Here is a 26,084-nt window from a genome sequence, read left to right as displayed (position 1 = left end):
CCCCCCCCCCCCTCCGGGTTTTTCCCGGGACCGAAGAGGAAGCCGGTCATCAGCAGGACCAGGTCGACTGTGAAGAACAGCCCTCATACGGGCCCTGTGGCGGGGGGGCCCTGGGTGTGGCCCCGTACGCGTACACACTGACGGCGGTCGGCAACCAGGGGCCAAAGCCCGAGGGAGAACCAGAGGGTCATCTGGTACCTCCCTTTCCACCAACGCAAACCCGATGCCGGCGCCGGGCTGGCTCAGGGCTGGTTCTGCACGCCGACGCCCCCAGAACCAGCTGGAGTCTCGACTTTAGGGATGCGACCCCGTTGCCCTAGCAACGCGTCAGGACGTTAAAATAAACGCTAAGATTAACGCGGTAAATGACGCTAACCCAGCAAAGAACCGGTTGAAGATTGGCACTGGCTCCGAACCAGTCCTGGAACCGCGTTGGTTGATCAGGGGTATCAGAGGAAGAGTCTGGGGGAACAATGAGGGGAGGAAGCACGCGACTTAAGGGCTCTTTATGGTCCCACGTTCACGCAACACAAGGGGGTTACAACACAACACTTACGTCCTCGCGGACCCTCCTTGCGTCCACCGCGAGGCCCGGACGTGCGGCCCCCAACAATGTTAACCTTCCGTCGAGGCGACGCAATCACAGCAAGGGCTGTGATTGGCCCGCTCACTAAAACCCGACACAGAGCCATAAAGGTTCACGACTGCGTCGGAGCGCCTGCGTGGTCGTTGCGTTGCGTGAACGTGGGACCATAGTCAGCTCTTTAGAACCGTAAAGAGGTAAGCGCCTATACCTTCAGACACGCCCGCCTGTAGGGGTCACCAGGATGACCAGGGAGAGGGAGAGGCCGATGGAGAAGGTGAGGCTGGTGGAGCCCTGGGAGTTGAGGACCTGATAGGGAACCGAGGGCTCAGACAGCTCGTCTAGTTCTGGAGGAAGCCGGAGACAGAGAGTCACCACAACAACAACGACAACAACACTCTCTGTTGTACAGTAGATCACAAGTCAAAGTAAAGGCTCAAGACTCACCTGTTCAGGGTCCACCTCGACTCTGCATAGCCCTCCCCCTTCTGGCCACCATTGTACATTGTATTGTATTGTATTGTATTATAGTACTTAACTGTATAGCAACATTGTATTGTATTGTGTACAATGTGTGTAACCCAGGGAATTAGTTAGCATAGCGATTGTTGTACTTGCACTTCTTATGACAAATGTACTTATTGTAATGGCCCTCAGTACTTTGGTTCCTTTTATTTATTGATCCTTTAAACTCATAGTCTCAGTTGCGATGGAGATCTCTTGCTCAGGAGCGACCGGTAGTTTAGTTTGACCAGACAAGCACACTGGTCAATACATACAGTATATACAAAACCTGATTCAAACGTGGTTCGTGGAATAGTGCTGGGAACCAATATTAGTTCATGTAACTAGTCAATAGACAATTTGGAAAATCGGACCACAGAAATGGGGCAGGCCTCGAGGTTGTATTTGTCCTCTGTAATTAGAAACCACGGGAGGGATAATCAAATCTAAATATTGTCATCACACTGAACATTATTCGCAACGTAATAATATCCTAAACCTAATAGCGAACAGTTATTCTCCCCCTTCCTGTCAATTCAGTTCAATTGATTATAGGATCACACAGAAAACAAAAAAGTTAGGATACAGTGAAACTGGTTTGATGCATGTCTCTGTAAACAATGACGAAATGATGAATTTATACATTCATAAAATCCCCACATAACCGCTCACAGCCGTCCATAATTCATCCCCCTATCCCCAGCGGTGTCCGTGGCGATAACAGCGGGCGCGGGGGTGACCGTGTGCCGTACGCTCTGGATCTGGCTTTGGGGGTTTGGGCTACCCTGCTGGGCTAGCATGGAGCTGTAGAACCCGTTCAGCTAAAGGACTTTTTATGGTTCCACATTCCCGCAACGCAAGGGGGTTACGGACCCCTTACGTCCTTGCGGACCCTCCTTGCGTCCACCGCAAGGGCCGGACGTGCGCTTCCCAAAAATCTTAACCTTCCGTGCGGCGACGCAGCAACAAGGGCTGCGATTGGTCCGCTCACTAAAACTCGATGCAGAACCATAAACGTTCATGACTGCCTCGACGAGTCTGCGTGGTCAATGTGTTGCGGAAACGTGGAACCATAAAAAGCCCTTTACTTCTAAAAAACTGACACACAGTTCCGGCTGCGGCCGCCAGGTGGTGTCATGATGGACCGGTGTAATGGAGTTAGAAATAGTTTTGATTATGCGCGAGTGTGCTACAGGTCTGGTTTGTTTTTTTCTGTTGCGTGTTGCCGTACCTCTTTAGAGCGGTCTTGCCTTGAGACAGAGGCATGTGCATAACAATTCTCCCAGTATTGTATTTTGTTTAAGGAGAAATAGATAATTTAGGTGGTGTATTTTAATGCATTGTATGTATTATTTGTTTTAGCATGCATTGTGAGGATTTTGGAATAATTTAAATTAACTAATGAAATGTTTATTATTATTATTATTTTCATTAGACCATGTGCATGCTAACTAGCTTAAAAGTTCGTTATGCTATCACAGTAATGTTACTGCATTGGAAGGTAAATGCATTTAATTTTGTTTTCATACATGCAGAGCCTGTAAAGATCAACACCACCACGCTTTATGAAGACATTTTGTCTGTTGTCTTGTTTCCAGGTATGCTCGAAAGTGTAATAGGCCTATATAAATAGCAATCTTGTATTTCAGTTTATATTAATGCTGTTGTTGCTTATTTTATATGATTATTGTATGTATTTGTTTTGTAATATTTAAGAAATAAGTGTGTTCTTCAGGTAAAAAATAATTATTTTGATATAATAAGTAAGAGCGGTGACAGCCTGCAAGATCAACACCACCACGCTTTATGAAGACATTGTGTCTGTTGTCTGCGGTTCCCAGGCCTTCTTTAAAAATTAAGAAGATGAAAAGCACGTCGTTGTCCTTCAGTTCTTCATTGAATGACCACCGTTACACCAGCAGATGGCAGTAGAAGTCCTGCTCTAGTTGAGGCGGACGCCTGCGGTGGCAGGGCCGAGTCTGAACAGTCCTACTGGGTCAGAAACGTGACTGCGAAATGGAGAGACACGGTCGCATGAATTCTTCTACCAGGGATACACGTGAGGAGGTGGAGAAGAGGTCGATCGAGAGGATGCATCTCCCTTGGCTAACCTGGGGATAATGTAACCGTTTTGTTACACACACACACACACACACACACACACACACACACACACACACACACACACACACACACACACACACACACACACACACACACACACACACACACACACACACACACACACACACACAGGGAGAGGTGAAAAGGTACTGACTATACACATGAAATGTGCTCTATGTGCTGTATATAGGCTATGTTTTTTTATTTGTATTATTATGATTATATAGGCCTATATATAATTGTATTTTTATATTGACACGCACACAGTTTACCTCAGCAGCAGAATATTAGTCGGAGGGTTTTAACATCCATGTCAGTACATATAGATGTGCAAAGTTATAGCTTCAAAACCACTGCTGGATTGTTCCCTGCGCACCTTTAATACCCATAAAAATATGTATATGCATATTTTATAAATCTTTGACTATGTATATAAATATGTTGATACGTAAATACAGCTTATTATCACAGAAGATAAACAGTTGGGACCGTATATTATTTTAGAGCACATACATTAAACTATCAATTTATACCGCGACCGTTAAATCCGTTGGCCAATTATCCAACCGAAAAACTCTCGGGGAGGTAGTGCTAGGCAGAGAGAGGATACTGAATCGTGGCGTTATCCCGGTCCAAAATGCAATTTCCGGTGTACGCCAGTCAACATTCCCCGGAGCGAGAAGAACAAGAACTAGACAAATAAGATAACAACAACGACAAGGAAAACACACATGGGGTTTTGAAGAAACATCTGACAAAGCATTTTCCGAAAGATGTACAAAGAACCAGAAGCATCAAAAGTCCGTCCCTCTCCCCGCTGGACCTGTTTAACTGGAAGTCCCGCGCTCTCTGGGATTGGGAACGACGTCGAGCTTCTGCAGCCGTACTGCTCTGGAACGCGCCCCGCTCTCAGCCCCATGTCCCTGGTACCGCTCTTGAACGCGCCCCGCTCTCTCCCGATGTCCCGGGAAAAGCGTTGGTAGGACCGGAGCGCCACGAGTTTGTGAACGGCGCTGAACTGCAAAAACAACTGGACGTCGAAGCGGGGAGACGCGTGAGTTTCTTCCTCGTCTTACCAACTAAAGCGTATTATTTTACCACACTGAATATGCGGGTCAATGTTGTGAGGGTGCCGATGTCATCTTCCGCAAACAGACCCCAGACGCCTAGAATTGGGGACTTTTGCTCAAAGAACAAGTGCTAAAAGTAGTAGAAAGTGTCTGGCTGTCGCTTTGTCGAACATCACACGTCCGCATTACGTGAGCGGTAGTGATCAAGTGCGTGTTGTGAATTTCTCTCGTTACGTGAACTACCCCCCCGTCCGTTGAAGAGCCGTTGCTCCCCCCAGAGAGCTCTCCAAAACTGCAACCTCGCCGTTCTCACATCGTACTATGTTCTACTCTACTCGGGGCCTCCCCCCGTGTTTATACGTCCTCACGGGTTTTTGCACAGAGCTTTTATTGTGAAAGTATCCCGCCTGGTCTTTACTGTATTATTGTTTTTGAACGGGCGGTCACAGTCGGAGGCTGTGTGTTCCCGGTTAGCCCCTCCGACTGCGTTGCCAGATTGGGCGGGAAATCTGGCCCAATCTGGCAACACCGCCGACTCACCGTCCTCCCTCTCAACAGTCGACCGTTTGCAGGCGTGCTTGTTTGTCTGTTGGTACAGCTTGCTAGCCAAGTTATCCATTTTTAAAGTTGTGACGTAAGTTTGAGTGATTTCTTTCCCCAGACATTTAAATCGTTGTTGCTTTGCGATTATTTAAACGTGTCACTTGTTGCCTTCCTGCTTTCGCTTTCACTGGCAGGACATATTATTGTGTGACTGCTGCTAGCTACACAGGATAATAACATGCAGAAGTTATGCCTACCCGATGGGGGGAAGGGTGGAGGAAATGGTTGTATTTCACAGTAGCTATGCGTCAATGTGGCCGTGTTGTGTATGCATCTGTGTTTTGAATGTCATGTGTTTGATGTTTACTTCTGGTGAGTTGATGCTCACCCACTTGCCCTACTGTGGTCTGCGCTGCTGACACTGTTGTTATGTATAGTGTGAACAACACGCTGACACCTTGTCCTGTGCAGCTACCTCTCCCAAAGACGGACCGAGTCGAAGTCCAGGTCGATGTGAAAGAATCGGAAACATTATTTTGCAGCTGCTTACTTTTGGAAATAATTCTCCTGCCATACACATCGACACGTTTTTAAAAGCATGGACGCAAATAGGTTGAACTGTTTTGGTTTAACAGCAAAATAAATTTGTGTTTGACCTAAACAATAACAGTGATTGTGTTATCCATTGTGTCACACTTATCCATGCATCCAATACGGATTCTGGGTTTAATGAGCCCATTTTCAGTCTCTGTAATAAAACAACAACAGATGTGAGCGATGTTGTCTGATGTTAAATGTACATTGTTTGCTTTGTCTTGACAGCATGGAGGACGAAGGCACGGAGCAATTGTGGAGCGACTCGGACGAATCGGAGAAGAAAGATGACAAGTTCACTAAAGTCAAATGGACACATGAAGAGGTGAGTCGTCGTGGATTAACCGAAGACAAATCCCTTATCCAAAAATACTCATGTCTTCTCCTGTTTCGTTTCCACTTCTCCATAACCTATTGCTGCTGTAACACCTGTTATATTTATTTTGGGTATTTGAATTTGAGCCTTTTGCCCAAACTTCTACCATCTCATAATGACAATTTCTGTGATTTGTAACTTTTTTAAATAATTTTTGTATTTTACAGGATCAGAATCTTAAAACGTTAGTGAGCAACTTTGGAAAGAACTGGAAAGCCATCTCCTCCTTCTTACCAGTAAGTGTATAGAGAACAATAAAACGCTCTCAATGAACCTTATGAGTATTATGTTCAACTCTGATCTAAGTCCATTCTGCTAGATTACAATTAGGGCATTTAGCTGACGCTTTTATCCAAAGCGACTTACATCGGTTAATACACACATTGACACACCGACGGCAGAGTCAACCATGCAAGGCGACAGCCAGCTCGTCAGGAGCAGTGAGGGTTAAGTGTCTTGCTCAGGGACACATCAACACTCAGCTGGGGATCGAACTAGCAACCTTTCGGTTACAAGACAACTTGCTCTACCTCCTGAGTTAAGCCGACCTCCTAGATGCCACATGCTTCTACACAGTGCACCTAAAGGTTGTATCAGCGATTCCAGGCCGAAACATTAATGATCTCATTCATCTGATCTTTCCTCACTGCCCGCCCCATAAGCAGGCCATCAAAAAAAACGCATCTCTGTAGCAGTGTTTCCGCTAGAAGAAATTGGTGCCGGTCATGTGACCGGGAAGATTTCATTTTACCGGTCAAATTGGAAAAAAATCGGTCGGATACTGTCTTCGTTTATTGCACTTTATATAGGCAGGCTATATAAAGAAGAAGAAGTGTGTGATCATATTTTGATTCGTCATGGTTTTAAATACCGGTACTCCGCAAATGTTGCCACCGGCTTTCGCTAGCTTGCCGCCGTTTATTTCATAAACCTACGGTAGTCTATAGCGATAAATTTAAGCGAGTGCACGAAATGTAACAACTTATTTATTTTATCACACAGGCTACGCTACAATCATAACCCTCATTGTTTTACGTGAATTGGCTAAACAAATGACCACTCTAGCATATTTAAACACAATTCAAATGAACACATTCAAAAGCATTTCTGCTCAATTTAAAAGGTTGAATCTCCTCGTGACTGAATGTTTGTATACAGCGCTCATGCTGTATGCGCGCAGAGTTGATGCGCTCCACTTCTTTCTGTGGAGAACCAGCGCCTTGAATATTCCGCATGAAACAAAACCGGATCGTTTTCGCCCGTTTCGGCTCCGTGTGGACGCGCCGATCCTTATTTCCAATCGGTCATTCTGACCGGAGACATTTAGAATTTTCGGTCCTCCTCATTTTTTTCCGGTCAAAGACCGGTAATTACCGGACAACGGGAACTCTGCTCTGTAGGCAGCCTGTGCTCCGAGTTCGTACACAAAAACAAATGGCACTACCAACCACTCAAAACCAAAATAAATAGTATTCCAACCAATCACCGACAAGGGGTGGGCTCAGGAGGTAGAGCAAGTTGTCTTGTAACCGAAAGGTTGCTAGTTCAATCCCCAGCTCCTCCTAGCTGAGTGTCGATATGTCCCTGAGCGAGACACTTGACTGCTCCTGACGAGCTGGCTGTCGCCTTGCATGGTTGACTCTGCCGTCGGTGTGTCAATGTGTGTATTAACCGATGTAAGTCGCTTTGGATAAAAGCGTCTGCCAAATGCCCTAAATGTAAATGTAATGCATCAAATACCGACAGAAGTGACGTCACCCAGCATCGCTGATACAGCCTTTGAACGAGGGGCAGTGACAGTGCCACCGGATGCATCACATGTCAATGTGTTACGGGCCGTCACGGTGAGGTCTCCCCGCTGGTTCCCCCCCTAACGTCGCTGTGTTCCAGGGGCGGAGCGAGGGCCAGTGCCTGCATCGCTGGAAGAAGCACGTGGACCCCGTTCTGATCAAGGGCTGCTGGACCAAAGACGAGGACGAGCTGGTAGGGCTGAGTCATAACCTGCTCCGTCGGCACCTCTCCTAAACCTTTATTTAACCAGGACTAACGCATAGTTACAGAAAAAGGATATAATAATAATACAAAGGAAACAAAGTAACGAGCATGGGTCCATCTTTGGCGTGGGGAACACAGATACTCTGTCTCCCATTCCCTCCCCCCTCTCTCCCATACCCTCCCCCCTCTCTCCCATACCCTCCCCCCTCTCTGTCTCCCATACCCTCCCCCCTCTCTCCCATACCCTCCCCCCTCTCTCCCATACCCTCCCCCCTCTCTCTCCCATTCCCTCCCCCCTCTCTCTCCCATACCCTCCCCCCTCTCTGTCTCCCATACCCTCCCCCCCCTCTGTCTCCCATTCCCTCCCCCCTCTCTCCCATACCCTCCCCTCTCTCTCCCATACCCTCCCCCCTCTCTGTCACCCATACCCTCCCCCCTCTCTCCCATACCCTCCCCCCTCTCTCCCATACCCTCCCCCCTCTCTCCCATACCCTCCCCCCTCTCTCCCATACCCTCCCCCCTCTCTCCCATACCCTCCCCCCTCTCTCCCATACCCTCCCCCCTCTCTCCCATACCCTCCCCCCTCTCTCCCATACCCTCCCCTCTCTCTCTCCCATACCCTCCCCTCTGTCTCCCATACCCTCCCCCCTCTCTGTCTCCCATACCCTCCCCTCTCTCTCCCATACCCTCCCCTCTCTCTCCCATACCCTCCCCTCTGTCTCCCATACCCTCCCCCCTCTCTGTCTCCCATACCCTCCCCTCTCTCTCCCATACCCTCCCCTCTCTCTCCCATTCTCTCTCTCTCTCTCTCCCTCTCTCTCTCTCTCTCTCTCTCTCTCTCTCTATCTCTCTCTCTCTCTCTCTCTCTCTCTCTCTCTCTCTCTCTCTCTCTCTCTCTAATAAAGCATAAAAAAATGCAGAAATAAAGCTTAAAAAATTAAATAACAAGGACTGCCCCGGGACAACCAAACGGGTCCCTCTGAGGCCTCAGCCCCTCATCGTCCTCCCGTTCGGACTCTGTACAGGTGATGGACCTGGTGGGGAAGTACGGCACCAAGAAGTGGAGCATGATCGCCAAGAAGCTGAAGGGGCGGCTGGGCAAGCAGTGCCGCGAGCGCTGGCACAACCACCTCAACCCCCAGGTCAAGAAGAGCTCCTGGACCAAAGAGGAAGACCTCATCATCTACAAGGCCCGCACGCTGCTAGGGAACCGCTGGGCCGAGATCGCCAAGCTGCTGCCCGGGAGGTATGAGCACTGAGCCGGGGGTCCGTTGGTGGCCACGGGCCAAACGTTGTCGTTGTAAAGAAGGGCTCGTTGGTGAACCAATGCGCAGCCCTCGATCCCCATTACGGTCTCAAAGTGCTTCACGGGCGCAGTATTTATACTGTATGACTGTTCTCAGGACGGACAACGCCATCAAGAACCACTGGAACTCCACCATCCGGCGCAAGGCGGAGATGGGCCTCTTCACCGAGGACGGCGACAGAAGCCTACTGGACCCCGAGCAGTTGGAGCAGAGCGAGGTACGGTTCCGCTTTGTGACGTCTGATTACTTATTTTTTCCCTCCTTGTGTTTACCCTTTGACCCTGGGAACGCATGTAGGCATGCTCAACGTTTTATGTTGCTCTCTCTCTCTCTCGTGGCAATGGAAAGGGGAGCGTGTGAGTTGTTCTGTACGGCAATAGTGTAGAAAAAATTATGTGGTTGTGTTTATTGGGTCTAGCAACATGGAGATCATTAACTTTGGTTATCCTTCAGACAAACATCGCCGCTCCCAATAGAAATATCTGTGATGGTTTCGGTCGATGTCGCCTTTTTCAAGCCGTTTTCCATCGCTATTGGCCGATGGTCATACACGGGGGGGGGGGGGGGGGGGGGGTTACGGGATGCGTCTCGAGTTACAAGCCTCTATTGCTGTCGTCCTGCAGGCGGACTTCAGGTTCGACGTAGTCCTGGATTCTGAGCCTGTGTCTCCTGAAACGGTGAGAGCTCCTGTCATACACCTGTTTGTTACCCGGTTACACTCTCAGCGTCCTGGGGAGCCCACGATGCTGTGTCATCAAGATAATGCCTGTTACATCTGTGAAGTGTGTTTGTGTTGTTCATTAACAGGAACGTAACACACACGTGTTCTATAGTACGCCGCCGCAATGAAGTCGTTTTGTTCCGCCAAGTTTATTTTGTTGTCCTCCCAACGTTCATCACCCCCCCTGTCCTGGTGGTCCCGTAGGTCCAGCCGGAGAAGGGCAAGGCGAAGAAGCCCCCCAGGCCCATGGAGAAGACCGTGGCGGTCCCCCCCCCTCCTCCGCCGACCGTGGAGTCGAGGACGTCCCCGACCCCCGACCCCAGAGCCAGGGCGAAGGCCCGTCCCGAGCCGCCCTCCACCTTCAGCAAGCGCCTGGTGGCCGCCGCCCTGAGGATGATCGCTGAGGACATGCTGCCGCTCAGGTGAGCGCCACAGCGGGTCGGAGCCGCGCTCGGATCCCTCGGTTCATTCACACGGTGGGAGGGGGGGGGGGCACTATATGGGTTACGCCTCCACATAATATTGTACAGTACTGTGCACCTTTTAATGTCATGTGTGTCAGTGCATCCTGTTGTAAAGAAATGACCGATGCACTTTTTTCATGCTCCTGCCGTATTGTATGTTGTGCGACCTGGCACTTAATAGTAGTACTGAGCATCGTGTCGCGCAGGCGCGTCGTTGGACCGGGGCATTCGAGGCTCTGGCCCCGGATCGCCGTGCCATCTAAAAAAACAAAAACATAATGCTGAAAATAGCCCCGAACTCCTTTGTGGTTGGTTACCAACCACAGATGCAACATTGCAGCGAGTGGAAACTGCAACATTCTGACATGTCCATATATGGGCAGATTTAGAATAATTTGTTGCAAAATGTTGCAAATTCAACCTCGTATTCTTTCTTCTCCGTGCATAGCGCATCTCGTCGATATTGCTGTTTTGTGCTGCGAGCCTTTTAGTGAGATCAGAAAGTGTTGAGAAGGACGGTAATAAAATATCTTTGGTAAGATGGATATAAGAAGAGAGACCCGCAGTGAATTCCGCCCGTTCCACTTGACATCGGACTAAAAAAGTTACATGAGTGGAATGGGGTCCGGGTCGTGTGTGTGAGCCGGAGGCAGAGCCGGAGAGAGATGAGCAGAGTTATGAAGTAGCAGGCGGCAGTCGCGGTTCGAAACTGCTGCATTTTGATAAAATATGCTGTACTTTCAACGCAAATAGACTATATTGATGTTGACGATAGCGACTCGTTCCATATCTCTTCTGAAAAAATACTGATATATTTCAAATATCGATATATCGAGTTCTTACAATAAGTACTAGGGCTGGCCTAGTACTTATTGTAAGTCGCTTTTGGATAAAAGCGTCTGAAAATGCACTTAAAGAGGACCTATTATGCTACTTTTCTGGTCTTAATTTCTTATTAATGACTGCTATAGCGCAACCTGACACGAATCACAGCACAAAAAACGGGAAATTCGGGAAATTCTTCCTCATCTGGGCGCTTCCAGCCTTCTCTGTCAACGTTCGGTTTCGTCCTTCTCCGCCCCCTCGCCCCCCTCCTGCCAACCCAACTCCGTTGTGATTGGTTCCCTTCCTTGAAGTGCGCGCGCGGGCAGATTTGACCAGGCATACGGGGGCGCGGCAGGAGTGCCTCTACGGAGATGTGAACAAGTGAATCGCAAACGCTGTCCCGAGTGTTTAGCGCTCTGCACAGCCACCCCAGACTGTCAGCAGGGAATACGTCGAAATGCATGTACGTCATTATTTGACACTTTAGTATGGTTAAACATGACAATCAATCATTATAACAACGTTGATAGGTCATAAAAGTCGAAAAAGCATGATAGGTCCCCTTTAATGTAAATGTCATGAATACACCGATGCAAAGATGGTGACGCAGACGCACCCCAGATGGTGTTTTCTTATGCTCTCCTCTGTCCTCCTCCCTTTAACGACGTACATCACCCCCTCCCCCCCCCCCCGGCCCTCTCCCCCCCCCTCCCCCCCTCAGCTTCGTGGAGGGCGCGGGGTTCCGCTCCTTCATGACCACCGTCGCCCCCCACTACCTGCGTCTGTCCCAGCGCGCCGTGGGCCTGCAGCTCTACGAGGACGTCGAGCGCAAGATCAAGCCCCAGCTCATCCGCGACCTCCAGGCCCGGCTCGCCGGCGGCGAGGACGGCGACCGCAGGGGCGCCATCCACGTGACCTTCGACCTCTGGGCGGGGAGATCGCCCTCGCCCTCGCGCGCCTCCTCGCCGCCCTCGCCCCCCTCGCCCTCGCCCCCCTCCTCCTCCTCCTCCTCCTCCACCCCCCCCACCGGGGAGGAGCCCGTGGTGGTGGTGGCGGTGCAGCTGCACTTCGTGGACAGCGGCTGGCGGCTGCGGCGCTCCACCGTGGCGTTCCGCCAGCTGGCCGGAGGCGGGCGCCTGGCGGCCGCGCTGGGCCAGGAGCTGGAGGAGGTGCTGCTGGGGTACGGCCTCTTCCCGCACGCCGTGGGCTACGTGGTGGCCAGCCGCGCCAAGGAGGCGCTGGAGGCCAACGCCGTGTTCGGGGACTACAAGGTCTGTGGAAATGGAAATGGACGGCATTTATATAGCAGCCGAAGAAAATGGCGGCCGCTTCCCCCAGACCGAGCTCAATCTACGATTGAGCTCGGTCTGGGGGAAGCTGCCGCCATCTTCTTCGGCACAAGAGGCGTGATCAACGGGGGCCTAGTTCAACCGGCTCTGTACGCGATTGGCTGCTTGCCGTCGCTTCCCTGTCGTCGTTGTGTTACACCAGCCAATAGCGCGCCAAGGGGGAGAGCCAGCTTGGTGATTGGCTCCCGCAAAAAACGTATCGGAAGTAGGAATAAATGTATTGCTCTTCTCCTTGTGCAGGGTGAACTCAAATCGCCGGCAGAATGGGCGGGGCTATCCAGATATATATATATATATATATATATATATATATATATATATATATATATGGCGCTTTATCTAACCATTGGCCACCCAAAGCGCTTTACAATATTGCCGCACATTCCCACGCCGACGGCGGTGTCAGCCACGCAGGGCGACAGCCAGCTCGTCGGGAGCGGTCAGGGTGAGGTGCCTTGCTCAAGGACACCTCGGCACTCCGGTGCCCGAGCCAGGGGAGCCGGGATCGAACCAGCAACCTTCAGCTTACCAGCCAACCCCTCCCCCCCCTTCGTCACGGCTATTGAGAAGCTTCTGTGACTGACAGGCACCCTGAACCAATCAGGGAGTAGACTTCCTGACAGGTCAGGAATGAGACGAGAGTGGTGTAGAATCTAAATTGGCTCAGGTAGAAGGTTAACTCGAAACAGTCTCACCTGGCACTCCCCCTCACTTAAAGCTGATGGGTGGCTCGGCCATTTTAAATTATTATTAAGGCTCAGGTTATATCTCTTACTTCTTGCCACAACACCGTTTTTTAATATAATTGTATTTTTAAATGTCTTATCTTTAGATTGATAGATTTATTTTACTTTACTCGTTCTTTTACCTTCCTACCCAACACAGGTTCTGTCTCTGCATCCATCTGTGGTTAACCTTTCCGTTCAGTGACCAGAGCTCTTGTGATTGGTCGGTTCCCTCAGGTCATGTGCTCGTCGCCGCGCGGGGACCCCGACGCCGACGACCTGGCGGCGTTCCTGGGGGACCGGCCGGCCGAGGGGGACCCCTCCCCGTTCTCGGAGCTCCAGACGGGGACGGCGGCGGCCTGCGTGGCGGCCACGCTCCAGCTGGTGATCCGGGAGGCGCTGAAGAACTCCCGCGTGGTGGAGAACGTGCTGACCCAGCTGCGCTGCGTGGTGGCCTTCTTCAGGACCAGCGGCTACTGGAACGAGGTGAGGGGGGGGGGGGGGACTGGAACGAGGTGAGGGGGGGGGGGGGGGACTGGAACGAGGGGCGGGGGGGACTGGAACGAGGTGAGGGGGGGGGGGGCTACTGGAACGAGGTGGGGGGGGTTGAGAGAGGGCGGGAGGGAGGGGGGAGAGGGATGGAGGGAGGCTGACGGGGATGGAAAGACTGAGAGACGGAGGGGGAGTAATTAACCAAGAGAGAGAGACAGAGAGAGAGGGATTGAGGGGAGACAGACAGGGATTCAGAGAGGGGGAGTCATCGACCAACAGAGAGAAGGAGAGACACTCCTGTCCACTGACTAGATTCAGCAACAGCCGCATTCAGAAACAGTTTAAACTAAAAAGACGGAAGAGAACAGGAGGCGCTTGGATGCCAAGCAGAATGGGAACAACCGCCTAACAAACGGTCGAGCGCAGACTTCAGAACGGGATCGGCTCAGGACAGGCGCGTCACGGGTTGAGGCCACGCCTTCCAGAGGGTATCCCCGCTGCAGGGGAGGTGCACGTCCCAGCCGGGGGCTCACTGGGCGGCCACACTCAGTCATACCAAGCCAGCTCGTGTGAACGGGGAAGGGCCAGAGGTGTTTGAGCCGGACCGTCTGTTAACCAGTGCAGTGGTCACAAGTTAAATGGATGTACACACACATGTGCATGTCTGTGTTTGGTCTTTGGTGGGTACTGCGGTAACGTGCTTCACACCGGGGATGTGACGATTCACTCGGCTCACGATTCAATACTTGATATTGGGTTCACGAGTCGATATTATAACGATATTCTGAACAAAACTCGAATGAAGAAAATGTATGACTGAAAAAATATTGTAGTTTATTTTAAAGACACAAATATGCAAAACAATGCCATTTGTCCTATATTTCCAAGTAATATGGTATAGAATAATCACCTTTTCATAAATGGCATAATCAAAAAATTTTCTTAGTCTATTAATTTTTAAGTGTAAACTTATTTCCATAAAAATATTTTTTTCCATCTCAAAGCCTCATTTCGTGGTGCTTTACCTTCCGTGCACTGAGCCAGCCCTGCCCCTACCTCCCAGGTGCTGCTGAAGGAGTGCTTCTTCTCCCTGTCCCCCCCCGGCCACATGGGCCGCTGGAACTCCCTGATGGCGTCCATGCGGCGCCTGGTGGACCCCGCCTCCTGGAGCTCCATCATGACCCTGCTGGCCCAGGCCCGCATCGAGGCGCAGGACTCCACCAGCGCCCCGCCCCTGGTCCGCGCCCGGCGGGAGCAGCTGGTGGACATCCTGGGCCTGCTGCAGCCCTTCGAGGACGCCATCCAGGTACGGCCGCCGGCGGGGTTTATGTAAGGCATTGGTTCTCAAAAGGCGGCCCGCGGGCCAATGGCGGCCCGCAGAAACATTCCTGCCGGCCCCGCAATGACACAGAGATGTAAGTTGTAAAAAAAAAAAAGATTTGGGTTTTCTTTTTTTTTACAATTATTATATCAATATTAATTTAAACAAAAATAAATAAATATAAAGAGAAAAGTCGACTCTCTCTAGCTTTCAATTAAATCCTGTTACATTTGTTAGTTTTAATGCGACTACATTACTTTGAAAGGATGAACCTCAGTTTCATGATTTAGACATCACTTGACCTCACTCCCAGAGCTCCACGGTGCAATGTTTTATTTTACCACTGGGATGCTGACGGCGTCTCCCGCCATTTTTTTTTTCCTTCGGTGACCCTCAGTCAAATTTTGGGTGCCTAAATTGGCCCTCAGCTGTCAAAACTTTGAGAACCCCTGATGTAAGGGATCATGTTTTTACAATTTATGTGTGACCGGCCTTCGTAGTGTTGACCAGCAGAGAAATAGTCCGCCAAAGAAGTTGACGTCGCTTAGCAACCGAGGACGCTGGGGCTGATAAGCTACCGGACTACTTGCGGAGTGATGTGAAAGACGGCAAAAAATCTACCGTCCTTGACAGCGGTCATTATATGCTTAGCAACGGTTGAGAAGAGCCGAGTGATAATAAACATTATTACACGCCTCTTCCCAATGCTGTGGAACGCTCCGTTCACTTGCATGGGCCTTCCCGACTTCCGGCAGTGATTTATGTATTGATAATTTATCCTTTGCTAAGCATATAATGACCGCTGTTAAGAAAAGTGGATTTTTTTGCCTCTGATTCACGCCTTTGGTATCACTCCGCAAGAAGTCCGCTAACTTGTCAACCCCAGCGTACTCGGTTGCTAAGCGACGTCAACGTCTTTGGCGGACATTTCTCTGCTGATCAACACTACGAAGGCTGGTAACAAATAAATTGTAAAAAGACACACCTTGTGAAGTTATTTTTTTTGTTTTGGAAAGTAGCCGTGTCATAAGCGGGATAATGTATAGAACGTCGCCGGTCATTATCGATAATGACTGGCGTTCTTTACATTATCCCTTACTTGTTTTAAAGGATCCCCATTAGCTGTCACTAAAGTGGGACGGGCTAGACTTCCTGAGGTCCACACAGTAAGACACAACAATACACGAGACAAATCGTAATTCACTTAACAATGATAATCTAAAAGCAGTAAATCATTATAAACATCAGAAGTTATTCAGAAAAAGTTATAACCTTCATGGGTATTACAATCGTTATTGCATTCATACAGGAGGTATGTCCACTCCCTACTCACACCTTTAAAATAGTGCAGTCTAAAATGGAAATTGAAAGATACTTTGCTCTTCAGTTTTCTTATATTCAGTCAGCAATCATTCCAATGATTTATGCCTCGATTTGTTTAGCCCCGATTTTTAAGACGTGGATGTGTACATTTGAAAAATAAATATATATATATCTATTGCCAAAGCAGGTTTTATCATTAAATAAGTTATAGAATCGATCATACAATAAGTGCTCACACGTTGTTATATTTTGCACTATTAGACGGAGGCGCGAGGCTGTTTATCGGGACAGAGTTTGGGCCTCTGTGTCTTTGTTGTTAATCATAGCCGCTGGCTGACGCTCCCTGCCTCGTGTCCCGTCCCCCCCGTAGGTCCTCCAGAAGCCGGGGGTCACCCTCTCCTTCGTCATCCCCTCGCTGATGGGCCTGGACACGGTGCTGGCGGGCCGGCCCACCAGCTACACCCACTTCTCCAAGGCGCTGCGGGCCGGCCTCCAGAGCCACCTGCAGCCGCTCATCCTCCAGAGAGACCTCATCCTGGCCACCGTGCTCGACCCCCGCATCAAGCTGCAGGTGGCCTGACCTGACCGCCGCTAGCTGCTAGCTCCCAGCGCCTAGCGCCTAGCTCCCAGCGTCTAGCGCCCAGCGCCTAGCTCCCAGCGCCTAGCTCCCAGCGCCTAGCGCCTAGCTCCCAGCGCCTAGCTCCCAGCGCCTAGCGCCTAGCTCCCAGCGCCTAGCGCCTAGCTCCCAGCGCCTAGCGCCCAGCGCCTAGCTCCCAGCGCCTAGCTCCCAGCGCCTAGCGCCTAGCTCCCAGCGCCTAGCGCCCAGCGCCTAGCTCCCAGCGCCTAGCGCCCAGCTCCTAGCCCCCAGCTCCTAGCTCCTAGCCCCCAGCTCCTAGCTCCTAGCTCTGGTCCTGGGGAAGAGTCCGCTGAACCAGGGCGATGGAGGATTATTCTTCTGCCTCTCGTTGGTTTTAATTGATTTGTAAACACGTGTACAGCGGTGTTTCTTCGATGATTTTGAAATAATAGCATTCAATCGATGTTTGTTTTTGAGGAGACACAAATCCAGTGAGAGTCACCATGACTCCAACATCTGCCTATACTGTGAAACGCCCAGGGGGCCAGGGGGGGGGTCTGGCCCACACTGTCAGCCAGACCCTAAACTCAACCTAACCCTCCGTGTTTCCTCGCAGCCGTTCCCCGACACCAAGCAGGAGAGCGAGGAGTCGTTCCTGACCGTCCCGTCCAAATCCCGGATCCAGTCCATGCTGGAGACGTTGCTGGAGGACACGGAGGCCTCGGCCTCTCCCGCGACCGGCCCCCAGGAGGAGGAAGAGGAGGAGGAGGAGGAGGAGGAGGAGGAGAAGCCCTCCCCGTCGGCGCCCGCCCCCCCCGGGGCGCCGACGCTCTCGGAGCTGGAGGGCTACCTGTCGGAGCCGCTGCTGGAGGGCGACGCCCCCTTGCTGTTCTGGAAGGCGGCCCGCCGGTTCCCCAAGCTCCAGAGCATGGCCCGCCGGCTGCTGGCCATCCCGGCCACGTCGGGGGGGTTCCCGCGCCTCTACCCCATGGCGGCCAGCATCGTGAAGGCCAAGCGGAGCCGCCTGCCCCCCCACACCACGGAGAGGCTCCTCCTCTTCCGGGAGTCCGTCCGGTGGAAGCAGGGGCCGCCGACGGGCCGGAAGGTACCGGCGGCGGCGGTGGCGGCGCCGAGGCGAGACTCTGGTTCCTATTATTGTAAAGTGCAAAGACGCATGGTAAGGAAGACCTCCGAGTGACCACGGCCGCGCTGGGGGGGGCTTCGCCCGGAGCGGTGGTACTTTTTTAGCTGCATACACATTAGAGACGTTTACCTTCTGGGTACCGCTTGTGTTGCTCGATTTTCCCCTCTTTTGCATTTTTTTATTTTATTCACAACCAATCAAAAGCTTCTATGATGTTGATTATGGATGTGAGGAACCGACCCAGGAACCGTGACAGAGAAAAGGGTTCCAGGCCCCCCTTCCTCTCTTTAAGTAGATCCTCCGCGAATCGCGGCCTGGAATCTTCTCCAACCGGACCTCATTGAACTGCCCGGCCTTTGTCTCTCTTCGGAGCTGTGTCGTACTACAGGTGGCTGTCCCGGTCAGCTCAGCCAATTTGTTTTTTGTTTGTTTACACAGTTGCTAAATGCTAGTAGGAAGAGGGGCCAGTGGTGGCCTGTCACAGTGTGTTGAACCACACTCAACAGGCATCATAATCATGAGGAAAAGGATCCTGTGCTACTGAAGTAAAATGATGGTTTCTCTGTTTTCTGCCTTTTTACGTCGAATGTATAGTCGTTCTATTCGAGGGCGATGTGGTGGATAATTAATGAATTCTGAAATACACAATACCTCCAATGGTGTCTGAAGGCCCCTTCGATGGATGGCCAAATGATTGGTTCCCAGCCTTCTTGTGTGCGAGTGTTGAAAGGTCCTGGTGTAATCTGTGGATCAGAAGGTCCCTGTATAAAGTGGTTTCATAAGTAGAGTATGAGGTAGTTCAAACAATGGCCCTTCCTGAAAGATTATTTAATTGAGCAGCAGTTGACTCAATTTTGTTTTCTTTTTCGTTTGTACATTATATAAATCCACCAAAATGGATGTGCATTTTATACAAATCCAACTCCAGCTGATATGCAGTTTTTCTGAGTTACATTTCTAAAATAATTTGATTACAATTGGCAAAACTATTTTTGTTGAGTGTATTTTGTGATAAGAAAGCAAGGGTTGTTGCTGAATGTATAGATGACAAATAAAATATTTTACAATTCATCTACTTTGGTGTTCCTCAAGTTTATAATGAAGTTGTTTCATCGTCAATTAGGTAATTCTTCCCTGTTTCTAGAACGGAGGTGGTTCATTGTAGATCTTGAAAAAAGCCGAGAAGAGAACTACTTTCATACGCTGGTGATATTATTTTAGTTTGCTTTTATTTTTGTCCTTTCGTGTTGCCTGTAGTTTCCGTCCTTCCTCATGCACCATTGACCATTGGCTGAACGAGTACTACGTCACACCAAAACATCTCATGACGCTGCAACTACTTCCGGTATCATGCCTTCTCCCCCATGTGCATGTCGGACTCCTTCCATGCTGGCCAACTAATTTGTAAATATTATAATTTCAGAGCGACGTACGAAGGAGAATAACGCTCGCTGTAACGAGCACCGTGTAAACCCCCCTCAGGACTGCCATGTCGACCATCACGGTGAACATCTTACGGTAACGTTGGCAGTAAATATAGAATTCAACTCATGATCTAGTGGAAACCCGAGTGTAAATCATGGCGTTATACGCGAAAGCGGCAGACATCCTGGAGAAAGTGGAGAGTAAACAGGGCGCTGTGAAGACGTTGGTCTTCGAGAGCAAATTTCAGAACATCAAGCAGTTGTTCGCGTTGGTTTGCGAGACCCAGAAATACTCCTCCGTCCTCCAAGAGTTAATCGAGTCCACCAAGTTGCTGAAACAAACCAAGGTGAAGATGACCCAGGCCAAAGTGCTGGTGTACGACCTTCTGATCGGCCAAGGTATCAAATGCGGCGGACCCTGGAAGGTGATGATGACGAAGCATCGGGCTCGACTCGAGGCGGCGCTGGCCCGCATGAAGATCAAGCAGAAGGTGACCAAGAATAGAGACCTGCTGCCCTCTAGCGTCCAGCAGGCGGAGGGCGTGCTGCTCCCCAGGTACGTGCGTGTGAACACGCTGAAAACCACGGTGGACGACGCGGTGGACTACTTCAAACGGGACGGCTTCTCCTACCTGGGCGAGGCCAACCGACTCGACGATCTGGACCTGAAGGCCAAGAGCTTCGTGCGGGACCTGCACCTCTCGGACTTACTGGTCTTCGCTCCCAAGACGGAATTCCACGAGCATTTCCTGTACAAGGCGGGACACATCATCCTGCAGGACAAGGCCAGCTGCCTGCCCGCCTTCCTCCTCAACCCCCCGGCCAACAGCCACGTCATCGACGCCTGCGCCGCCCCCGGCAACAAGACCAGCCACCTGGCGGCCATCATGAAGAACAAGGGCCGCCTGTTTGCCTTCGACCTGGACGCCAAGCGCCTCTCCACCATGTCCACCCTGCTGCTGCGCGCCGGGGTCCGCTGCCACCAGCTGGCCCACCAGGACTTCCTGAAGGTGGACCCGTCCGACCCGCAGTACAAAGACGTGGAGTACGTCCTGCTGGACCCGTCCTGCAGCGGATCGGGTAGGGAGACTCTTATTTTGAAAATCCGCTTCCGGACTTGGATTTGGTCCGTCGTCCCGCCTTTGTAGTGACCTCGCTGTGTGTGTGTGTGTGTGTGTGTGTCCAGGTATGGTGTGCCTGGGGACGGACGCCTCGCCGCCGGACCCGGAGCGGGAGCAGCGTCGCCTAGGCAACCTGGCGGCGTTCCAGCTGCGCTGTCTGAACCACGCCCTGGGCTTCCCCCGGCTGCAGCGCCTGGTGTACTCCACCTGCTCCGTCCACACGGAGGAGAACGAGAAGGTGGTGGCAGCCGGCCTGCAGCAGAACCCCGGCTTCAGGTAACACTCACTCACTCACTCACTACACTCACTACACTCACTCACTCACTACACTCACTCACTCACTCACTCACTCACTCACTCACTCACTCACTCACTCACTACATTCACTACATTCACTCACTCACTACATTCACTCACTCACTATATTCACTCACTCCCTCACTCACTATATTCACACACTCCCTCACTCACTATATTCACTCACTCCCTCCCTCACTCACTATATTCACTCACTCACTCACTCACTCACTACACTCACTACACTCACTCACTCACTCACTCACTCACTCACTCACTCACTCACTCACTCACTCACTCACTCACTACATTCACTCACTCATTCACTACATTCACTCACTCACTACATTCACTACATTCACTCACTCACTACATTCACTCACTCACTATATTCACACACTCCCTCACTCACTCACTATATTCACACACTCCCTCACTCACTATATTCACACACTCCCTCACTCACTATATTCACTCACTCCCTCCCTCACTCACTATATTCACTCACTCACTCACTCACTCACTCACTCACTCACTCACTCACTCACTCACTCACTCACTCACTCACTCACTCACTACATTCACTACATTCACTCACTCACTACATTCACTCACTCACTATATTCACTCACTCACTCACTCACTCTATTCACTCACTCACTCACTCACTCACTATATTCACTCACTCACTCACTATATTCACTCACTCACTCACTATATTCACTTTGACTGTGCCCACTGCAATATATAATCACTGACTCTTCTTACCAGAGTCAGAAGGTGGGTGAAAGCATTTGTTCACTACGTTGTCCGTGTTGCCATACGTGTCCAAACGGGGCTTCTGTCATCAGATCTCAGCACCTCTTCAATGTCTCACACCGGTATCCTCAGCTGAGTTTCGATCAGATCAACTGTAAGTTGGATGTTGCTAAGCCCCGCCTCCCGTCGTCCCCTGCAGGTTGGTGCACCTCCTCCCCGTGTGGCCGGAGAGGGGACTGCAGCCGCTCAGCCAGTGTCTGCGGGCCAGCACCACCAAGACCCTCACCCACGGCTTCTTCGTGGCTCTGCTGGAGCGACACAGTGACGCCGTGTCCAGAGCGCCCCCTAGCCTAGAGGAGGCCGCCAGGTAAACATCTGACCCCAAGGCGTTTCAAATCTCAAGGCCGATCCCTGAATCTACACCGGGGCGGCATGTGGCTCGGGGTAGAGCGGGCGGGCTTGTAACCGGAGGGTTGCTAGTTCGATCCCCGGCTCCTCCTAGCTGAGTGTCGAGGTGTCCCTGAGCGAGGAACCTCACCCTGACTGCTCCTGACGAGCTGGAAGTCGCCATTCGTGGCTGACCGCCGTCGGTGTGTGAATGTGTGCATGAACGGGTGAATGTTTGGCAATTTTGTAAAGTGCTTTGAGTGGCCGCTGGTTAGAGAAGCGTGGTATAAATGCGGTCCGTTTACCATTTACAAAGATTTCAGTGAACAATGCGAGGAATATTCGATGGCCTAGGGCTGCACAATATATCGTTTTTTTTATCGCGATGACGATATTGGCATCCCACGATGACACGTAGTGTTCCCGCGATATTTTTGCGATATTTTTTTTTAATTTACAATTTTTTTTAAAAATTTACATTTTAAATAATGCACCCGCAAAAAAAAGAAAACGAAAAAAGAAACGAGCCCCGCCCATGCAGTAAACGCTCTACCTCCGCTGCAAAGCAAACCAAGCGCTCCCTGTACACCTGTCTGCGACTGCGTGGGTCCGGCGCGAACGTGAAAAGAGGGGGGGGGGGGGGGGGGGGGGGGGGCGTTACCTGGCGGCAATTTGCCGCTGAGCACAGTGTGTGGCTCCTACCACAAGGGGGTGGTAGAAATTCGAAAGATTTTTTTTTCAATTAATAATCATGGTAAATAATCGTGATATCAATATTGATCAAAATAATCGTGATAATCATTTTGGCAATAATCGTGCAGCCCTACCTTCTACCCGACAACACGAAGCATGCTGACACTAAACTAAAACCCAACGTATCAAGATGAACCTCACATCGCTCCTTCTCTCCGGCAGCAGCACGCCCAGCCAGGAAGTGACATCAGCGAGTCCCTCGGAGGAGGCTGAGGGGAAGCCAGCTGTGGCAGCGCCCCTGGAGGCCAGCCTCAACAGTGAGGAGGAGGAGGAAGAGGAGATGGAAGTGAAAACAAGTCCTGTTGAAGGACAGGCCAAGAAGAAGAGGAAGAGGAACAAGAAGAAGAAGAAGAAGAAGGCAGCGACCCCCATAGTGGCTTGAGAGGAGGTTAAGAGATTGGTTTCGTTGTGTTTGGAGGAGGCTCTGTCTGTATTTTGCTCTTTATTCTGAGAAATAGAATAAATCCTTTTTGTAATTTCAGTAATGTTTTTTTTTTATTCACAGGCCTTCTTAACGATGTGTGAATTGACATCGGCTTTGTCACTCTCCCACTAAAAGCTACGGTGGGCAATTTTGAGATCCCAGCCGGTGTAAACTAGATTCTGAATATATTTTCTTTGATAATGTCGGGTTGCCTGGATTAAAAGAGAATTTAAACAAATATTTCCTAAAAAAATCATACAAAATTCATGTCTGGAATTGGCATAATTTTCTGTGTTCCTCAATTCAAAACCTCTGCTTGCGTCAAACTTTGATCACAAACATCCTGCGTTGGCGAGTCTGGTTTCGTAGTGAGATTCTCTCATTAGATTCTCGTTCTCATGCCTTGAGGCTCGTGTAGGCGCTGGTCTCACCATATTTGACGAGACATCCAGCGACGTGCTCAGTTGGTATTTAGCAGGCAGTTTGATGAATGGAGACCTTACTACACACACACGTGTACACAACCTTATAGTGGTGTGTTCGTTGATTTGGCTCTCAGCGTTTATCCAGGTTCAGTTTCGATGGGGGTTAGGGTTTTAAGATGTGTTGCTCTCTCTCTCGCTCGCTCGCTCGCATCAGATCAGCGATGTAACCTTGATGCTTAGTGACAGTCTAATGGTACTGCCCGTGTCCTCGGGCAGTGATCTGGAATAATATCCTCAGAGAGAAAAAACACCCTCTCCACCTACACACACACACACTCCCCCCTCATCCCCAACCACTTTCAACCTTTAACCACACCTTCCACCTAATTTCTCTCTTTTCTTCTATAGTGTTGTCACTTCCTTTGCTAATACTCCACTCTCCCATTCCCTCCCTCCTCCAACACTACGTGTGTTTCTGCTCTTGTGTTTTGGGCAGCACTGCAATCCACTGTCTCTACCTGCTACATTTCAACCACGAATCAGGGAAACACGTATTCGGTGAGGTTTAACAAAAGATCAGCTAAGAATTTAATTTTGGTTGCGGAGGAACAGAACCATCCAGATTAAACCTTAATGAGTCTGGGATAACTGTCGTTTGTGGAACACAGACAAAGATGTCTCGGCTAAGTACCATTTCTACGTCTATCCAGGCAGGTCTACACAGTGAACCCAGAAGTGTTGCGCCTCTCGATGTAAACCGTGGTTCCATCCACTAGAGGGCAGTGTTGTGCCTGTCCTTAAGAGCAGAGACCCCGGGCTGGTGTAGCTGGTCCTATCGACTGACTGGACAAATAAAGCTTGTAGTGCATACTAAAAGGTCTGACAATGAGTTATGCCATCCTAAAAACGCTGTTTGTGGATCAAGGTATATTGTGAATTTTTCAATAATATTTGTTTATTGAAAAGATATTTCAAATTTCTTCGGGCGTTCACAGGAACCAGCTGTGGTTTTAACAAAGCTTTTTATAACCCAGGTTGTCCAGGGGGTTCATGTGTGTGTGTGTAGACACAATCAGGCAGATCACCTGGGTCTACTGAGTTACACAGGAACCTTTTTATCCATGCGTGACCAGATCAGTAATGACTTTATATCCACATTTCTTCATGTATTCATCCAAATGGTGTAAAATTGTGCTTTTCTAAGATGGAGTGCTTCTCTCTCTCTCTCTCTGTCATCCCTCCCTTGTGTCACTCCCTCCATCGGTCCTCAGCTCTTCTGTACCTCAAGCCTCCATCTTTGCACTCCCCACGTTGTGGCGGCCATTTTTCGTAGATCCCTCTCCATCCTCCTTGCCCCCCCCACACCTCAACATCTCTCTTCCTCCATCCTCTTCAGCCTCTCCACCGCCACATCCCCATTTGGAGGTTAGGGGGCGGAGTCTAACTCCAGAGGGGGCGGAGCTTCACCACACCAGCTGCGAAGACGTAGACTCCTCCCATTTGTCCACTCGTCCGAGGGACGCGGACGCTCTGATTGGTCGGTGAGGTGACCTGCTTTGACTTGGACCCGCCCTGCGGTGGGCGGAGTCACGGCGGCAGCAGCAGCTGAGGGAGGGCGGAGTCAGGCGCTCCAGTGGCTGTGATTGGCTGTTGTAGGGCGGGGTTCAGGACGTGGAAGGGGGGGGGGAACAGAACCTCTGCCTGCCGAGCGAAAGCGGAGGAGGAGAGAACGTGAGAATGAATGAGTGAGTGAGATGATATATAGATATATATTAAGTGTCTTCTAGGGATTTGATGCCATTCTCCTTAGATTCCAGTTCACCAAATTTTCCCTCTCCTCGTGTCTTTCCTTACTGTTGTCTCCTCATGATTATTATTTGTTGTCACACCGTTGTCACACCGAACACATCCAACATCATCCTGTCACCTTCAACGCACGCCTTAAGGCGCCCAGTCGAAGCTCCCCTCAGGCGTCTACCGCTCAACGCCGACGGCTGGACCCAGGAGCCGGAGCTGCTCCGCGCGGCTCCCCTGTCTCCGTGGTCGTGATGTGAGGCGTTGGGTGTGTTCAGACGCACAGCTACACACTCTTTGTGTGCCGTAGTAACACATACTGTACACGCACACGTCTGCTGCTAATACAGGTTGACATGAGACGAGTGTGTTCCTTTGTGTCTGTCAGACTAGCCGCGAGGCTTGCGTGTGTGTGTGTGTGTGTGCGTGTGAATGTGTGAATTTAGGGGGGCTTTGTGTGTGTGTAAATTTAGGGGGCTGGGTCTGCTTTGGGGGGGCGGTGTGTGTTTGTGTGCGTGCGAATGTGTGAATTTAGGGGTCTGGTTGTGTGTGTGTATATGTGAATTCGGGGGGCTGGGTCTGACTGGGGGGTCACTCAAGTGGAAGACAGCAGGCCGCCCTGTAGCTGTGTCTGGCTCCTCAGTGACCGAAAGGACGCCAACA

The 26,084-nt window shown here is 50.6% G+C and overlaps 2 protein-coding genes across 4 annotated transcripts; both read left to right on the top strand.

Moving 5' to 3' along the window:
- The first annotated feature begins 3,715 nt into the window (after positions 1 to 3,715).
- Positions 3,716 to 19,112, top strand: mybl2a (v-myb avian myeloblastosis viral oncogene homolog-like 2a). Of its 2 annotated transcripts, none has more exons than XM_030346211.1 (13): positions 3,716 to 4,265; positions 5,647 to 5,743; positions 5,962 to 6,030; positions 7,685 to 7,777; positions 8,815 to 9,035; positions 9,193 to 9,313; positions 9,720 to 9,773; positions 10,022 to 10,239; positions 11,828 to 12,377; positions 13,418 to 13,666; positions 14,736 to 14,978; positions 16,687 to 16,887; positions 17,510 to 19,112. In XM_030346211.1, the coding sequence occupies exons 2-13, from the start codon at positions 5,648 to 5,650 to the stop codon at positions 18,089 to 18,091; spliced, it is 2,697 nt and encodes an 898-aa protein (XP_030202071.1). In that variant the 5' UTR covers positions 3,716 to 4,265; position 5,647; the 3' UTR covers positions 18,092 to 19,112. The 2 variants fall into 2 exon arrangements, with proteins under 2 accessions (XP_030202071.1, XP_030202078.1); XM_030346218.1 differs by lacking the exon at positions 3,716 to 4,265 and adding an exon at positions 4,793 to 4,915.
- Positions 19,113 to 19,278: 166 nt separating this feature from the next.
- On the top strand, positions 19,279 to 23,259 carry nsun5 (NOP2/Sun RNA methyltransferase 5). Of its 2 annotated transcripts, none has more exons than XM_030346329.1 (4): positions 19,279 to 20,541; positions 20,648 to 20,858; positions 21,838 to 22,005; positions 22,944 to 23,259. In XM_030346329.1, exons 1-4 carry the CDS (start codon positions 19,617 to 19,619, stop codon positions 23,158 to 23,160), a joined length of 1,521 nt encoding a protein of 506 aa, XP_030202189.1. In that variant the 5' UTR covers positions 19,279 to 19,616; the 3' UTR covers positions 23,161 to 23,259. The 2 variants fall into 2 exon arrangements, with proteins under 2 accessions (XP_030202189.1, XP_030202107.1); XM_030346247.1 differs by having other exon boundaries at positions 22,941 to 23,259.
- The last annotated feature ends 2,825 nt before the right edge of the window (positions 23,260 to 26,084 follow it).

The sequence above is a fragment of the Gadus morhua genome, chromosome 1, assembly GCF_902167405.1.
Source record: "Gadus morhua chromosome 1, gadMor3.0, whole genome shotgun sequence".
NCBI classification, from domain to species: domain Eukaryota; kingdom Metazoa; phylum Chordata; class Actinopteri; order Gadiformes; family Gadidae; genus Gadus; species Gadus morhua.
The sequence above is the reverse complement of the archived record's forward strand: the minus strand, read 5'-3'. Positions and strand labels throughout refer to the sequence as shown.